General features: G+C 35.7%; 1 protein-coding gene across 1 annotated transcript in view; it reads left to right on the top strand.

Moving 5' to 3' along the window:
• Nucleotides 1-18,922, top strand: part of CUL4A (cullin 4A) — a 41,918-nt gene that overhangs the window by 20,492 nt on the left and 2,504 nt on the right. Inside the window, exons 10-19 of the mRNA XM_085320773.1 lie at nucleotides 2,330-2,448; nucleotides 4,966-5,158; nucleotides 6,568-6,672; nucleotides 8,459-8,569; nucleotides 8,900-8,985; nucleotides 10,032-10,139; nucleotides 11,316-11,429; nucleotides 12,672-12,777; nucleotides 17,672-17,844; nucleotides 18,760-18,912. Of these exons, the coding sequence (XP_085176899.1) occupies nucleotides 2,330-2,448; nucleotides 4,966-5,158; nucleotides 6,568-6,672; nucleotides 8,459-8,569; nucleotides 8,900-8,985; nucleotides 10,032-10,139; nucleotides 11,316-11,429; nucleotides 12,672-12,777; nucleotides 17,672-17,844; nucleotides 18,760-18,912 (1,268 nt within the window). The remainder of the gene's footprint in view (nucleotides 1-2,329; nucleotides 2,449-4,965; nucleotides 5,159-6,567; nucleotides 6,673-8,458; nucleotides 8,570-8,899; nucleotides 8,986-10,031; nucleotides 10,140-11,315; nucleotides 11,430-12,671; nucleotides 12,778-17,671; nucleotides 17,845-18,759; nucleotides 18,913-18,922) is intronic.

Below are 18,922 nucleotides of genomic sequence, written 5' to 3' on the forward strand. Positions count from 1 at the left end.
TCTTTCTCCCACCCCTTTCTTGTTGACTTTATCATGTTGACAGATGAACAGTTGGTTGGCTGAAGCTGTCCCATGAAAATTGCTCCTCTGGTGTTCTGGTATCTTCAAGCCTTATTGTGTTCATGTTTGTTGATGTTTTGGGGCTGCTGTACACATCCCTTTAACGTCTTCTGTGTCTCCTTTTCAAAGATGAACATGTATTTTTGAGCTACTTTGGGAATTGGCTATTTTACTGTTTCTAATACATTTACGAAAATAAGCATACTCACTTCATCCTAGGTATTCTTAAGCTTATCATAAACAGAGGGTAAGGATGATTAATTTTCTTGTTGATAAGTGTCAATTTTGCTTGTTCTTCTGTTCAAGTGTTATTTTAAAATAATTTTTGCAGTGGCACTTTGTCTGTTGGTTTAATCAGCAAATGTATGACTTTTTGTTTTAATCTGAACTTTTTCTTGGTTTATAGTGTATATTTACTGTCCATGTAAATATTGAAAGTTGCGCATTTTTATAGTCACTACATTTTAAATACATATACATTTAATATTTTTGGATTAGCTTTCACATTCTGTGTCTGCACTTAAAAATTAAACAGGTCTAACATCACTTAACTTACATAACCTTTTGCATTCATTTGATCCAGGGCACACTGTAATCCATTTATAACATCCTAGTGTTCAGTGCAAGTAGAAGAAGACACTGCTTTTTTAGGTTTTCTTCCTTAGGAGAAGGCATGTGATGTAGTCAGTTTGATAAAGAGAGGAAAAAAAAAAAAGGCTTACAAATGCAGGGTATGTATGAGAAACTTTTCTTTTTGTAATATTACAACTGCCATTTACTAGATAACTGGGTTTTTTCATTGTGAGTATAATAAAATTTTCCAAGCACTATAGTAGTGCTTTTCTGGAGCTTGTGTGATGCCTTGTGTCAGAGGACTTTCCTATTTTTTTTTTCCATCTGACAACTCCGTGACAAAATATAAATTGTGCAATTGAAACAAATATGCCAGAGGAAGAAGCAAGGTTAAACTTTGTCAACTATGTTATAACAAAGCAGTTACTCTGTTTAACTGCTTTTCCTTTACCAGATCATTATGGAAGAGAGACTGCAAGCTGAAAGGTATTCTTACTTTACTAAGTAAAGGGCGGGTTGACCTCTTAAATGTAGGAGGTAATACTTGGATGCGATCGCATGGACATTTCTTAATCCACTGTTCAATGCCAAAAGAACATTGATCACATCTACTCAAGACCTTGTAATCTGTCGTTTTATATAATTTTAGATTATATCTATTGTACTAGTATCTGAGTGTGTGCAACAGTTTACCTGACATCATTCTTGAACGTTGGTTGTTCTTCTGAAAATGCAAATAAGTTATAGTGGAAAATACTGTTAGTCCGAAGAATAAATTAGAAAATGTGGTAATTCGGCAGTGATTGAAAACCAGTTGTAATCTAATACCATTTAAAATTTGGAATTGATGAAATATATATTGTGTATGAAGTAGAGAAGTTGAACAGTATCAGCTACACCAGTGTGAATTGTCAACTTGTGTAAAATCAAGCTTTCTGCATTTTAAACTGTTGTAAATCTTTGTTATCCTCCGATGTTGTGAAGCCTCTGCCACCACCACAAGACAATGCATCTCTGATTACGTTGGGACTAAAGTCAGCATGCTCTCAAATACAAAAATATGTAGGTAGTTGTGATAGGCTTTAGATTTTGCCTTGAGCTTTGCTTCTCCATTCATTAGTCCAAGATCTATTTTCATGTAGGATGGCAAAGGCAGAAGTTGCCTGGAAGGAATTGGTAATCATTTACTATTACATCAGTATCAGTGTGGGCTATGCATAGCACAACTGTAATCCCAAAACATGGCTCACCATGCTTCACAGAGAAAATCTTGCAAAGTATGTATCTTTCCCTACTTTAAATTTAGGGCAGTTTACTTAGTTTACTGATTTATGACCTTCTTCAGAGGTTCTGTGAGATCTCGTGATAAAACTGTACGCTTAAAATYAAGTATTGTTGATAAATGTTCTGCCAAAGACTTAGCAGTTTGTTGGTAAGGTACTTCAATTGAAGTAGTTTTGCTGTTTAAAGTATTATACCATAAGTTATTTCAAGCATTTTAAAAAAGGGGATATGTTAATCATGAACGCTTGCTTTCTAGAATTTTTAATCTTGAAAAGCATAGTTATTACAGGATCTTGTCTTTTTGTGAGTTTTGTAGAGACTTTTGATTTTTCTAATCTATTTCTAATTGCATTTATGCAACTGTATTCAAATTTGTTCAAATTTGCTTTTTCTTCTAATTTTACTTTTTTAGGGCTTGATAACCTGCTTGATGAAAACAGAGTATCAGATTTGACTCAGACATACCAACTGTTCAGCCGGGTAAAAGGTGGGCAGCAGATCCTTTTGCAACACTGGAGTGAATATATCAAGGTATTTTGAAATTTTTTTTACTATTGACAAAATACATGCTGTTGACATACGTATTCTGTYAAAAACAAGAGCAATACATTGTTCAGCCGTATGTATCAAAATTCTGATTTAAACAAATAAGGGGGGAGTTGTTAATACTCCCCCACTCTTGTAAAACTCACTTGACAAGAAATGGCAACACTTACGTTTTTATTTTAAATTGCTACTTGGAAATTGTATTCCATATGAGTTTGAAAAGTATACTAGAAGTTATTTTGGTTTGATTTGGTTTTAAGTAGAGTGGCAYGCACAGGTATTTTAGAGTATGCTAGATTGTAGTATGTGTTGCATGTTGGTACAAATACAGTCAACTGGATACACATCTGTGAAACCAGTGGAACCTCAGAGTACTGCTGTTCTACTGCAGCTTTGCAGTGCTACATGTGACCACAATCTACATCAGTATAGTTAATAAGATGAATGTCTAAGCTATTTCGAAAGAATAGCCTCCTGAAAATAATCTATTACCACAGTAGTCTTTGAGACTTGTGGTTTGTTTTGCTAGGCATAATATGCAGGTGATAAGCTACCCTAGAGAATTCCTACTCTATTGCTCTTGTAAGATGAAGGCCACAAAGCTTTGTGCAAGATGTTTCTCTCCTGTGATGAGAGTTCCTGACATGGCAATTCTCTCCTGAATTGTCCTTTGGTATATCTGCCTTCAGGGCTAAGTGTGCATCATTGGTTCTTTTTAGATGCAACTTTCCTGTGCGCCTACATCTGGAGTGTGCGGCACAGGGGAGTGGGGAATAGTCTCCCTTGCACTAGCACTGAGACAGAATTTGCTCGGCAATGTCATGTAGTATTCCCATATGCAATCTGTGGATTGGTAGCCGGCAGGGCCAGTTGGACAGCTTGCTGTGGCTGAAAAGAGAGTGTCTTTCTTCTTCCTTACTCTAAGATCACAGTCCTTGTGCTGTTTGCCACTCCATAGACTCTTTTTTGATCTGCTTTAACACAGTGTCTGGGAGAGGTCAGTTTTCTGCCAGGTTAGTGAGTTAAGGAGGCTTGCAGAGGGGTGCTTTCACTGGTCCAAGGAGAGAAGCAGGAGTTCAGGGAAGGCAGAAAGCTGTGGGAAGGGAGACTGGCTATCGCCTTTCACCAGCAGCAAACTATTACGTTTCCTCATCAAGCCTTATGCCTCTCAGAATCAAACTCCTTATGGCTTTGTTTTTAAGAAACCTCTTTATATGTGTTCAGGAAACTAGAAAACATATTTTATTATGTCAGGAAATCCTCTCCTTTCCAACATTCTTTATGCCAGAACACACTGAAGTGAGACTTTGAGAACGTAAATTTTAGCTTGTGTGCCAAGAAAAATCATATAAGCAGCGCCAGAGTACTGTGGAGAAGGGCTGGGCTCTACTGTAGCCACCTTTTTATGATTTCAGACATGTCACCTAGCTTTCTGTATCTCAGCTTGCCATCTGCAAAATGGGGCGAATTTTTGGTAACTTATGAACAAAAATGGTAGAGACTGTGAGATATCCAGACACTCTGTTAATGAAGGCAAATTTGTGCTGTCTGAGTGTAGGATACAGATGCTGGGTATAAGAACATTTGTCAACTTTGTTCAGAGCGAATCAAGATAAAGACAAAGTGTCTTGAGAACCACCTCAATGAAAGATTGCAGTGAACATTTAAATACTTAAGTGGAAACTCTGAGGTTTGTGAGGGATTTTCCTCTCTCTGTTTAACTATTGTGGCTAACATATTTTAGTTGATAAAAATATACTGATTAAATACTGTTTTACTGTTACTGTGCAGGTGTTCTTCTTTCTCACCTTAGGAGACTAGTCATTCTGTCTAGAGCAGTGATCAATGTTAGTAAGCCATTGTAAATTGTCTGATAGGTTGAAGTCCTTCTTTAAAGGCTGTTTCAGTTCAATAGAAAAAATGATATTAGATTTCTAAATTAAGGTTAGTGAACATAGGTACAAGAAAAGAAAGTCAAGTCTCTGGCTTCTTCTTGCAAATAGAAGTGTTTTTTGTCATGTCAGCTGTTTGTTTGGGGGGTTTTTTGGTTCTGTAGCCATTATTGAGGGAGAAATCTTGGAGGGATGAGCAGCACCTGTTTCTGTCAATAGAGCTCTCCAGTGGATTTAAGAAAAATAGTAAAATTTTCTATTACRCTTACTGTTCTTGAGGTACTCTCTACATACTTTCTTTTTCATAAATCATGTAGTTCTGTATTTAACTGTAAACATCATGCAGTCATGTCTACTGTGCATTTTTATTTAGCTTTTGTCTTAAATGTATATAATCTTTAAGTCAAACATGTTTGAAATCCATTAATGTTTGTCTGGGTTTTTATTTTAAATTCCAATACATCTCATCTTTTGAAAACATTAAGTCAGATAAGCAGTTCTGTAAGAAATTATTCTCTCTAATACTGAATTTTACAAAGGTGAATGCATCTGTTGGGGGAGATAGGTAGTACTCTAAAGTATTTTATTATCAAAAGTGTTTGTTTTACAGAACTTTGGGACAACAATAGTGGTTAATCCTGAAAAGGACAAGGATATGGTGCAAGAGCTACTAGATTTTAAGGATAAAGTGGACCATATCATAGAAGTGTGCTTTCAGAAAAATGAGAAATTTATAAACTTGATGAAGGAGTCCTTTGAAACATTTATCAACAAGAGACCAAATAAGCCTGCAGAATTGATAGGTACACAAATATTTTTTCTGTAAAATATTTCAAAAATCTGTAGAAAGCATGATAAGATAATGCTGCTGAGTATGCTAGTGTGATAGTGATGCAGTATGTATTCCCTTTTAGGAGACTTGTTTTGGGGATACTAGACAACAGCTAACTTGAGTGTTGTGGGTCCAAAAGCTTGGGCATGTTGTTAGGTGTGCGCGCAGTGTCCTGAAGGAGCACGTCAACTTCTGCTGTTCCTGCATTCTGCCTATTACACTGTAACTGGTGCTAGCAGTTGCTCAGAAAACATTGCTAATGCTATGAGTGAAGGGGGGAAGAGTAAGTATGGCAAAAAATTGGAAATAATTTTAATCAGAGTAGAGGAATTCTTCAGAAGATATTTATTTTCCACACCTTTTGGAAGGAAGGAAGAAGTATTGGCTATCTCTTCCAGGGCTGAAGTTGGGAGAACAACAGTTTTAAAAGCCTTCTGATATAAGGAGGTTGAATAGGGATTTTTTTCTCCAGTCCCCTAAAGAGAATAGTAGTGCTTATTAAGGGGGAAAACAATAAAAGTGTACTATTTAAAAATACTGAGATTATCCCTGAGCTGGCCAGAGCTCTCCTGGCTCTATTTTGCTTGCAGCTGGTGACGCTATGGCAGTTTATATTAGCAGAGGATCCTGCTCCTTTTTTTCTTTTTTTTTCTTACCTCTGTGTGTTCTTTTGCCTGTTCAGCTTACTCAGTGGCTTCCTTCTAAAACCAGCTTTATGAAAGACAAATTGCCATGCATGCTGATATAGATTAAAGCCATGATATGGCCTGCTGTTAATTGTGGATTGTGATGCTTCAGCTATTGCAGTGGTTTTCTTCTTACCCTAGTAGAAGTTTGGGTAGGGATACTAATGTGGCTTAATAAATGCTCAGCTGAGACTTATGGCTTAACCTTATTAGCATTCTAAAGCTACTAACTTGAAAGCATTGCTTCTGTTTAAATTTTGGTATGCTCATACCAAAGAGCTAGAGGAGCACAGTAARGGTCTACAGAAATAGTCCTATATGTTGTTTGTTTCTGTTTCTCATAAAATACATTCATATGCATTTTACAATTCCAAAACATTGTCTATCAACAAGTAACATGCTTGCAGTGAACATACACAGAGTTTAGGGAGCTTTTAATACATAAATTGGAATGCTTTTGTYGTATTCATCCTTTTCTTGGTCAGTTTCTTTTGTGATGCTTTTCTGTTTTGGCAATAGTACACTGGGGCTCCATAACTTCACTGAACATAAGAATAGGAAAACAGAAAAGAGAAAATGTAGCACTTATACCATACTGTAATATACAGTTATATTCAAAGTGGGGGATACTTGAGTTAGTGATTCTAAAATCATGATTTCTTTAAGGTCCTGAACTGTATTGTTTTATTTGTAGCAAAATACGTGGATTCAAAGTTAAGAGCTGGTAATAAAGAAGCAACAGATGAAGAGCTAGAAAGGATCCTTGACAAGATCATGATAATATTCAGATTCATTCATGGTAAGGAATATCTGTTCACAGTTGCAATTGTGAAAGTTTTCATTGCTGCTAGCAGTACTGTATTTCTGTGAATGTAAGATTTTTCTTCTAGGAAAAGTTTCTGCTAGAAATGGTCTTAAATTCAAGGTTGCCTTACATTTGATGGAGCCTACAATACATGCCACAAGTATGACAAACCTTTTCTTTGCAGAATGTCAAGTGAGAGACCTTTTACAGTTTGTGGGTGGAGACCAAAAATTTAAGAGGTGATTGATGAAAGTTTTTTCACATTAATTAATTATATCTCTTAATCATAATCTCTCCACTAATGAGAGAAACAGAGAGATTAGTGTAACTTTGTCTTTCCAGCCCACGCTTGTATATCCTAGATACAGAATATGTGAAATCCTAGCAGTGAATAGCTTATTCCTCTTTTCTCACTGTGACTGAAAATGCAAACAGAGAAGCACTCAAAATTCTGAGAGAAAAGGTTACTGCTTTGTTTCATTGCTTTTGAAATGCACTTCCCTAAAGTACCTCCCTGGGCAAGCAAAAACATTTGAATCTTTAAGGAGAATATTTTAAAGTTGAGTATTAGGAAAGCATATGATTGTGTCTAATAGAGATGCATGATAGTCCCTTTTAGGAAGGGGGGACTTCTGTGCTGAATGGAGAATATGCAGGGATATCCAATTCTATTTTAATTTGTTCTAGCTGTAGAGCTCTTTGCTCACAAAATCCAAAATATGGGAAAGCAGAGAAGAAACCAATCATAAAAATAATTCTGTTTGCATCATGATTCTTGTCAAATGCAAAYAGTATTGGGTGGAGACAGTGAATGAATGTGGTATCAGTGGGAACTTGTCATGCTAAGAAATTAATTTCTTTCAGTCTGAAACTGTGACCAACTGTTTTTCTCTCATTTTTTGCAGTACTGAGCTAAAAGCACAAATTTATTTTCAGGTACCTAGTCTGCAAGATGCCTTTTAAGGGCAGATAACAAACAGTCAGTTTCTGAGCACTGGACTTACTGATAGTAGCTTGATACAATGTCGTGATGCAGCACATTATCAGAGGGAAGGATGGAGAGGATCAGGGAGGATGAGGACTGTCTAGTAGTTTCTCTTCTGTGGGATCTGAAGATAAACATCTGAGACAATATTATGTGTGCATGGAAGGAGTTTGCAAGAAGGCAGGAGGGGGCTATTATAGACAGAGTAAGGATTGCCTTGAATTGGAGTGAATTGCTGCCTCTTAAAGATGAAACAACTTGCTGGTATCCTTGTACCGTCAACTAAAAGGATTTGTGGAAACTCTGATGTAAGATATCTGTCGTGCTTATATGGCTTCTGTATTTCAAAAGACAGTTGCAAACCTGGTGAAAAGATTTCTGTCACTTTTCCTTTATTTTAAGCTTTTGAAGGTTATTTCTCTATTAAATAGGAGATCTTGTTTTTTAATTTTAATAACTCATTGGAGGGAGAATTTAACCTTGGAGGGAGAATATTGTTTTGGGGTCCAGATCATTGCATGTGCTTTGCAACTGCTTCAGTATAGGAAATATAAGGCAGCGCATGTTCCTGGAAAGAAACAAAAGATGTAAAAATTTTGCAAAACAAACTAAGTAAACAGTTCAAAGGTAAAAAGAGCTACTTGTGTGTTTGTTGTTGTTGTTACTGCATAAGGAGTGTTGTTCTGCTGATTGATGTGACATGAGAAAGGATTTTTCTGCGAACTTGAAGTGTAATGATGCAGATACACTGTGAGTTTTAACTTATGTTTTAGTTTTATTTCAATTTCCATATAGGTAAAGATGTGTTTGAGGCATTTTATAAGAAAGACTTGGCCAAAAGGCTGCTGGTTGGGAAGAGTGCATCAGTAGATGCTGAGAAGTCCATGTTGTCAAAGCTTAAACATGGTGAGCATCTTTATGTGTGTTCAATATTAATTACTTTTTTGGCTTGCAAATTTSAATCCTTATTTTCTCATGCTTTAAAAAGTGACAGTCAGAAGTAATAGCTGAGCATGTTGGCAGCTTTCACTATTCTCACTGGGAACTATTGGTTTGGCCTTCTGCAACTGTGTCTGGTTCATTTACTATACCTACATGGGAGGAGAATCCTTAAAATATGTACCTATGTGCAGATGCTCTAGACCCTGGCAAATCTAGCTCAGCTGTCTCAACTTAAACCAATACTGCTTGGTCTATGCTTGTTTATAATTGTGGGATCTTTACTTTCTGTGACAGAATGTGGCGCTGCTTTTACCAGCAAACTGGAGGGCATGTTCAAGGACATGGAGTTGTCAAAAGATGTCATGGTTCAGTTTAAGCAGGTACATTTAACTCATGTGTGCTAAATTTTGAGTTGTGATGGGTAAGAACCGACTTAATCAGTGTTACAGTTTTGTATTAAGCTAAAATAAGACAAARCAACTTTTAATCACATTCTGATCAAATTAACAGATTCTATTTATAGTTCTATTTATGGAACAGGTATTATATATTGCATATCTGAACAGATTATCTTTTTCTACAGTTTTGATTCCTTTTAAAGTAAATTAAAGTCTAAATACTATGTAGTAATTTGTCTGACATTCTTTAAAGGCCATTTTCAGTCTTTCTGTCAACTGTTGTTGCCYTGATTGATTCTTTGTGAACATTCCTTGCCAGAAAAATTCCCTGAAGGTTACTAAATGCATAGAAACCCCATATGTCTGAGGCCCCTGAACTTCCAAATTGTTGATGACTGAGATTAGATGGTGAAAATGCAGTACATGTGCTTGCCCTGTTACATTTTGTCTTGAGTAACTGTTTTGTGGCCCTATTGGGGGTAGGATACTGAGGAAGAGGTCTGACCCAGGACAACTGTTACTGTAACAAATACTGTAATCAGTTTTTTGTCGCAGACTCTGAAGCACACTTAAACTAATGCTATATCCAAATTAAAAGAAAATATGTTGTCTAACAGGCATATTTAAGTTTTAGGRCATCCTTTTGACCTTAGAGTGCCTGTCCTGGCTCTGATGGGAAGTGTTTGTTCTGCTTTGTTTGTACGTGATTAAAGTTCCTTTGACCTTGATACCTTCTCAAGACAGTGGTCTAGTCTAGTATACCTTAAACCATGTTGTTCTGTTCTTTTTACTTCCAGCCATTTGCTGTGTTTTGAAATGGCGCTGTGTTGTGTGACCGTTAAATAGACATGACATTCAAAATCTTGGTAGAGCAAACCAAGGATGTGGCCTGTAGAAAATTTTAATTATTCTACTACTTAAATTTCTAACTTAAATATTTGTATTTTCTGTTTTAACATGCAAACAGAATTTTTAAAACCCTTTTGTGTGTGTGTGTGTGTGTGTGTGTGTGTTTGTGTGTATTTTAGTACATGCAGAACCAAAGTGACCCAGGAAATATAGACCTGACAGTAAATATATTAACTATGGGGTATTGGCCAACTTATACACCTATGGAAGTCCACTTAAATTCAGAGGTGAGTGTTTGAATTCTCCTTTTAAATACTCTTCAGAGAGTGGAATCATAACCTCTGTCATAGGGTGAACTAGTGCCCCTTGATTAATTTTTTTCTGATTAGACATTTGAGGTGTTTACCTCATTCTAGAGATTCCAAAATTGAAAGGAAAAAAAAAAAAAAAGAAAAAACATCGAAAATCCACTTTAAGGGATTACATTTTACTTAACATATTTTTTTACCTTTTTAGTAATTATAATCTAAAATGAATATTAAAATCTGTCATATTTCACATTGCAATCAAACACTTAGAAGTTTAAAAGTTCAATTTAGTCAATTTTTAACTTCATTGGTTATGCATTTTGATTCAGCCAAAGCCAAGTGTCTGCAAACTCTTTTTTTCTGTAAGATTCTTCCTTGGTTTTCTTTAATATGTGTCTCAGAAAAGTAGCCAATGCTAGTTTTAACTGGCATTGGCCTGAAAAAGGTGTTTTTAAATTGATGGATTTTGCAAAGCTCATTTAAGCAGTGATTTAAGTTGAAATACGTATTTGGAGTCCTKTTTCCTTTAATACCCTGCTCAATCTGAAGTGCAGCATGCACTTCAGGGGCCTGAGGTGATGTTCCCATCCAGCTGAGGAGGCTTTTGTGCTTTAACTCCCATGGCATCTTTGCATCAGCAACAGGCAACTTAGGAAGGATCCAACTTGAGCAACACATTGTGAAAATGGAGGAGTAAAACCTCTTTCTTTGGAAATCTTGGGAGGATATTAAATGCTGGAATCTGACTTGACTCCATTGGGGACAAACTAAGAGAAGACTTTGGAAGCAGATGGTAACAGTCAGTATATAGGCGTGAGGTGTATATCTTTTGTCCTATGAATTCTTTTTCAGTTGAAAAGTCCAGGAGAAAAAATGTTACTTATTTTCCTTTAGAAGGTCTTATTTCACTTTTATTAAAAAGAAAAAAAAAACACCAGTGAAATTGGAAAGCTTTAATTGAAATGAGATTTTCTTTTGTGTACAGTAGTACTGGTGTACTTGAGAGCAGAATTTAGCCCTTTGTTTTTACTTCTGTGCACAGAAACACTTACTACGAAATACTGTTGAGAGAACTAAAGAAACAGCATGTATGGAAGCACCTAGCATGGCTGCACTGGAGTACCACTACTAAACTTCTGTCTCTTTGCTTTACAGATGATTAAACTTCAAGAGGTATTTAAAATGTTTTACCTGGGAAAACACAGTGGTCGAAAACTTCAGTGGCAGACCACTTTGGGGCATGCTGTCCTAAAAGCAGACTTTAAGGAAGTAAGTTCGCTTGTTTAATGCTTAAGCAGTTGGTATTAACTTTAAGTCAATTATTTGGAATCTAATTGTGTTTTGTATTTTCTGTTAAAAGCAATAACACTTTTATGGAAGAACAAGCACATTTTTTTTTATCTTTTAATTAAACCAAAATCCTATGTAGCTAAGTAAAAGAGCAATGTGATAGCTTTCAGTAATGTTTGTATTGGTTTGATAGGATGTGTTGCTCATTCAAGTAAAGGAAGTTGTAATCAAGCAGGACATCACTGAAAGAAAAGAAACGCATTTTCTTTTTATTTTTCTAATATGGAACTATTTTGGTTAAGTATTATTTTCATAGAAATACTGATGACACTTTTAGAATGCCTCACTAAAACAAATAAACTGAAGGCTATTAGTGATGTGATGACTGTGATTAAAATTTAAATACTAGCTGAATTATTTAAGTCTTAATAGTGATATTGTTTCTTAATGTAGCTTTTATTTTGTCTCATCGAATATCTTGCATTGGTAATAATGCAGCTTAAATGTATGAAAGTGAAGACAAAATTTAATTCTTTTAGTAACTCACTCTGAATTTGAAACTTCAAAGCTATGGCATTATGTAACAATAAGATGGATAGATTTGTAGTTGTTGATTGGCAAGAAGTATTTATTGTAGACAGCTCTGTCTGAAGAGTTTGACTTACTTATCTCCTTTTCATTGCCTATTTATACAAACGTGCTACAGATAAATYGTCACTGTGTATTCCAGTGGACCAAAGTGAACTTTTGGTTCTTTCATGTTTGATCTCATACTGAGATTTCATGCATCAGTTTGCTCATTGCTATTAAGTGGAGCTTGGGTGAAGTATGAAGCAGATTTGCCATTGGTAGCAAAGACAAAATTTCTTTTATTACAGCTAAAAGTAAATTTTGTGAGGTAAATACTGGGTCATTCAATGACCTTTCAGTGTGTGCTGTATTGCTACTGGCAGATTAGCAAAAAAAAAAAAAAAAAAAAAAAAAAAAAAAAAAAAAAAAAAAAAAAAGAGTTTTTAAAATATCCTGTTTCCTTGATACTGCATTCAAGCACATTCTTCTGTGTGATGGACATTCCAAAAAGCACATTTCCTCTTCCTCTGGAAACTAAAAAAAACCCCACAAAACAACAAAAAAMCAGCTTCTGTAACCTGACAGATTTTTGAGATGCAATAGAAAATGCTCTAGATCTTATTTATAATTATTTGATATTTTCTCTTTTAGGGAAAGAAAGAATTTCAAGTATCACTCTTTCAGACATTAGTGCTGCTTATGTTTAATGAAGGGGATGAATTCAGTTTTGAAGAAATCAAAATGGCCACGGGTATAGGTAGGAAGAGTACTTTTGTGATTCCTAAATATTTTTGTTGAGTGATTACCAAGCATAATTCTACATATGAAGGCCTAATTTTTAAGTTTGTCATGATTATTCAGACAATCTTTATGAGTTAATGGTATATACATGCAAAAAGAGGTGAACAGAAAACACTGCTAGACCTTTCTAGTGTAGGTAAAATAGATGCTTCGTAATATTATTAGCAAGGGAGGTATAGTGTATGCCATTATTAACAGCCCATCAGTTTTACAAAATATATCATTACAATTCATAAAATTCAAGTCAAGATAAAGACTAATTTTCTGTACAGATTGTTTTAGTTCTGTTACAGTTTAAAATGTTGTATTTTAAAATGACCCGTTGTAGAACAATGTCATTTTGGAGTCATATGAGATAGAATATTGGACTATTTTTGAGATAGTCTACATGTATTCCATTACTGTTGCAAGAATGCCCCATTTAAAATAGATCTGATTTGTTAAGAAAATAAGTGCCTAATTGGGAGTGCACTTTGTAGCTCTCCTCTGCACTTTGCTTCTGAAGGCAGAAAGGACAGAAATGAAGAAGACCACAGTTCTTTTTATGCCTCTATCCTCTATATTCCTATGTTCTTTGAATTTTTTTTCTCTATAATTTTTTACTCTTCCTTGAAGTGGTTACAGCCATTAGCATTAAAAAGGAAAAATCCACCATCTCTTTACCTCCTGGGGCTTCTGCATCAACTAGCAGAACATATCAGTAGCCCTTTTGTGGAATCATAGAATCAATAAGGTTGGAAGGGACCTCTGGAGATCATCTAGTCCAACCTCCCTGCTCAGCAGGGTCACCTAGAGCATGTTAGACAGGGTTGCATCCAGGCAGGCCTTGAAGATCTCCAGAGAAGGAGACTCCACAACCTCTCTGGGCAACCTGTGCCAGTGCTCCGTCACTCTCACAGGGAAGAAATTCCCCCTCACGGTCAGGCGGAACTTCCTGTGCTTCAATTTCTGCCCATTGCCTCTTGTCCTGTCACATGGGCAACTGAAAAGAGTTTGTCCCTGTCCCCTTGACACCCTCCCTTCAGGTCCTTACACACACTGATAAGATCCCCCCTCAGTCTTCTCTTCCCCAGGCTGAAGAGGCCCAGCTCTCGCAGCCGTTCCTCACAGGGCAGGTGCTCCAGTCCTCTGATCATCTTTGTAGCCCTGCGCTGGACTCTCTCCAGTAGCTCCATGTCTCTCTCGTCCTGGGGGGCCCAGACCTGGACACAGGACTTGAGATGAGGCCTCCCCAGGGCTGAGTAGAGGGGCAGGATCACCTCCCTCGACCTGCTGGCAACACTCTTCCTAATGCASCCCAGGAGACCATTGGCCTTCCTGGCCACAAGGGCACATTGCTGGCTCATTGTCAGTCTGTCATCCACCAGCACTCCCAGGTCCTTCTCTGATCTTAAGATCAGCTGTACAAAGAAACTGTTCAAAAGATATGTGAACACACACACACACGAATACTGCATCAAAGATTCTGTTTTACAAGATACTGTTCAAAGATTCTCTTTTACAAGATACTGCAAAATACATATTTAAAAGATATTGTAAAATCCTGTAGTATAGCATGATATGTTTCAGAAGGCATTACAGGCCAGGCTTCCCATCCTCCAAGCTTCATGTTGCTTAGTCATCCATTCCATTACTGCTAAGGGAGTGGAAGAAAGCCCATTTCAGTGTTAATGATAAGCATCAGGATAGACTAGATAGACTCATTAGGTCAGAGTACAATGGTTGCAGAACAAACAAATTCATGCCAACCTGATCCGATTCTGTGTTCTTATCTTGCATTACTGTACCTCAGAGTTTGTGCTCTGACTGCCTTACAGCAATAGATAAAATCTGCTGCATTATATTCTAGCACAATAAAAAAGATTTCAATAGACTGTTTTTAAGGCAGCTGGCTAGAATTTATTTCCTAATCCATATTTTGGTTGGGAGCCACTTATGTTATGTTATTGCGTTGAGTGCCACACCTATGTTTATCTGTGCTTTGGCTAAATAGCACATGAATGCGTGTAATGAGGACAGTTTGTGGCCCTCAGAGTTCCCGCAGGCAAGGATGACTGAATTGAAATCTCTGTCTTTCCAGGCTCTACCTAGACAAGGCATTCAAAGCTGCTTTAGAGAAGCCCCATTCTTGTCTAGGTCTTGCATAAAGTCCAGGTCAGTCCATCCCTAAGGAGTATAGTAGAACTAGATAAGGACAAACAAGGATGCGAAGAAATATCAAAGGCGTGGAACTATTCTCATGCAGAGAATGGAGAGTTCATCTCTTAAATTTGGGACATGATAATTTGGAAAGGGGAAAAGGAGGAAATACAATAGTTTGTAGAATTATGAATGGTTTAGAGATGTGAGTTCACTAGCTGACACAGTACAGGAATTGAGTCATTTTTTAGCTTTTCTATCTTTTAGTAGTCAAGTTAAAGCACAGGTGTTGGGTGAGATACCCATTTTGATAAAATCCATATAACAGTTCATTTGTTGTACTTGTTCTCAGCTGAAATTGAGTTAGCTATCAGAGATTAATGGCAGTCTTTAAAGCAATGATTCACAAACTTTGAATCAGCTCACAGCTGTCAGCCCTCAGTTTCTTGCACCTACTTTGATTTTTAATTGAGAACCCTATAAAGATCATCATAAATTATATTCTGCTTATTTAATATGTTCTTGTGGATGTCTTGCTCTATAAGCCTCGTGGATAATGTATTGGAACCATCGATGTAAAAGATTTGGCATTTTCCAGTGTTACAAAAAAATACTTTGACAACCTCAGTGATCTTCCCATTCTGAATYAGCCTTAGCAGCTGTTCCACATGGGTTCCTCGGATATATCAGTTGTGTCTCCTCAGCTGCCTTGTTAACTACAGTCTAAGACAGGGCCAGTCAGATAAATACTTGCTTGCTTCTCTCAGAAGTTATACTGAAAATATAAAAAAATGACAAGCCTGTATGGCAGAAATCAGTAAAATTGTATGACTTAAAACTTTCAGTTGCTTAAGTAAGCATTTTAACAAAATAAGACCTGCTAGCAATTTGTGTTCAATACTTCACTTGGCAGGAAAGGACAGCTAGGACCAGAGTATCACTTCTTTGTTACTTCTTTTATACCTTCATTATCTGCTATATATGTTTTAAATAGATGAATATGATTTATTCTGTGATTCTATTCTCCTAACACTTATTCACATTTATGCAGCTTCAGTTAAAGGTATATAGCTGTGTTTACATTATAACTAGTTTCGTAAATGTMTTAGCAGAAATGCTGGTTATCAAGACAATTTGGTAACTGATCTCTACATGCATTTCAGTCTTTCAGTCAATTGTATCTTTATATTCCATGCTTATATGACACAAAATACATATTCTTTTGTGGGTCAAAAAAACATACCTCTATGAATTTTCTTCATGCTAGGTAAAAAAGCTACCTCATGTTAACTTAAAAAAAAAAAAAAAAAAAATCACAGGGACTTCTGTCTCCTTTGGGATATCACTGTCTTCATCATTCATCAGTATTAATTAACTGACCATAGCAGAAACTTGTGTTTTGCAGTCAGTGTCGCAATAAATTATGTGTAATCTCTCTCAAATTATGAGATTAATTCTTATGGATCAACTACAATAACAGAAAATACAGACTGTGACTCAAAGAAAGAATGGTTACTTTCTCTTTGGTAACTATGCTTCTTGGAGATGCGTTGACAAATACATCCCAAGTTTTTACCTGCTGTTCTCACTAGTGTGAATGCTTTTATAAGCTGCAATTTTTACTTCTAGTTCAGGAATTGATAGGCAACTGCGGATTCTTTGCATTTTGGCATTCTGTAGCCTGCAACTTAGCATAGAGAGGAGAAGCAAAGCTTCAAACTATATTGAGTGTTTTTAACAGCATTCTTGCACAGAGTGTTTGTACACCACTACAATTCAAAGATCTATGTTTACTGTAGGCAAAGTGCCTCAAAAACATGAAACTTCAGAAGCGCCTGTTCAGTCACTGTGATTTAATGTTTTTTTTTTTTTAATARTAAAAAAACAGCTGGAGGATTTTTTAAAAAAATAGGAAAAGTAGAAATTTTAAGAATTAAGAATAAAATAGTGTTAATCTTTTACTTCTTTGCGCAGTTCAGCACTGGATTGCAAAACCTTTGTTTCAATACTTAGACTAGAGCTCTGTTCAGGAGATCTGAAGTATTTCGTGATAATGTTTATATTGTGAATAAAACTATTGCAGAGGCCATTTTAAATCTGGATCTTTGTACAAAACTTTGCAATATAATGGTTAGAAGTTTTTAAACTTCATTTTATCTGCTCATCCAAATGATTTGAGTTTTAAATCTTACAAGATAAAATTTTCCTCAACCACTGGTCTCTAGTAGTTTCCTGTTGTGTACCTTCTAACAAAACAGCTGCCTGTCAACTTAGATTTCTATGCAGCTTTTTTTTTTCTTTTTTTCCCTTGGTATGTATTGAAAATAGTGATTAAACTATAAAATGACTTGGAGTTTCTTGTCATCAACTGATTTTTCATTTTCAAGTCCTGTTAAAACAAAACAGAAATTAAAAAGTAAACAGGTTTACAGTAATGTGAATTCTTCTCTGATACTATTTTGAGTAGAAAACTTACCGAGATGGTTATTCTTGACCTATATAATTACACACATGTTCTCAGTATTTTTACATAAAATAAGTGAGACCAAGCTTGAAGGCTGTAAGTTGTGTTACATAATTAGAACTTAGCTAGAAGAGAAGATATTAACACAAAAATAGTGTCTTTATGGTTATATTTTTAGATAATTGTGTAAAACTTTTCACGTTAACCTTTTGGTCTTTTATCTCCCATACTTTGAACTTCCTCATAGAGGACAGTGAATTAAGAAGAACTTTGCAGTCTTTAGCCTGTGGTAAAGCACGAGTATTGATAAAAAATCCAAAGGGAAAGGATGTAGAAGATGGAGACAAATTCATGTTTAATGGTGATTTCAAGCATAAATTGTTTAGAATAAAAATCAACCAAATCCAGATGAAAGAAACAGTATGTATTTTATTTATTTATTTATTTATTTATTTATTGCATTTATTCTGGTTAAATTGACTGTTTATCTGCATGTCCTACCTGAAGAGATCTCTGCAATTCCTACAGAGATTTTTTTACAGCTTCTCCAAAAGCTTTTGCTTTTGAAAGGAAAGAGATTTTTAATCTTTGTATTAGTCAGAGTGATCTGGCCTCACAGAGGCACTAAAGATTGTAAATCTTATTGAAATCGAAGCAATTTAGGATCCTTTCTGCATTTGTGCCTCTAAAAGCTTTCATCTTAAACTGATACACTCATACCAGATGTTTTGATCCATCTTAGAAGTTTTTGTGGTATGGATGAAGCATTGTTACTGTATTAAAATTCATGAATCAAATGTTGAAATACCATTTATTTTTTTTTCTTTTTTTAATATTTAGAGCTTAAGAGGGTTACTAAAGTCAGTTAACTGCTTTTGTAGTGGATGTTTTGCTGGACTTGAATTCTTGAGTTCTTGACATCAGCTGACATGTTTTAATTAAAACTGAGTTGTTTTTGTTTTACCTTTCCATATTCAAATTCCTAGAAGTCAAACAGTTAAGCAGTTTTCTTCAGAAGAATACTGTATTTGGCCTGCCAAATTCTTGTATGTTCTTTTAAAAATGTTAAATGAGTTCTTAAGACTTTTGTATAGAATATTGATTTAATATAAGTTATACACGATTTTTTTTTTCTTTTCATTATCCTTAATTTTATCTTTGGCTTGCTCTAGCAGCACACTTCAGAGTCTCTTAGTTCTTGGTGTGCAGTGATGTATATATCTGTCCCTCTCACAGATAAGAATAAATGTGTTTTGTTTAATTGAAAAGATTAACTCTAGAAATATTATTGTTAACATTAAAAAGTGATATGGTGTGATGTTGTATGTTCCTTAGGTCGAGGAACAGGTTAGCACAACTGAAAGAGTATTTCAAGATAGGCAATATCAGATTGATGCTGCTATAGTACGAATAATGAAGATGAGAAAGACTCTGGGTCATAATCTCCTTGTTTCTGAATTGTATAATCAGCTGAAATTTCCAGTAAAGGTAACATTTT

The sequence above is a fragment of the Rhea americana genome, unplaced genomic scaffold, assembly GCF_003343005.1.
Source record: "Rhea americana isolate MKP2758 unplaced genomic scaffold, rheAme1 scaffold_66, whole genome shotgun sequence".
NCBI classification, from domain to species: domain Eukaryota; kingdom Metazoa; phylum Chordata; class Aves; order Rheiformes; family Rheidae; genus Rhea; species Rhea americana.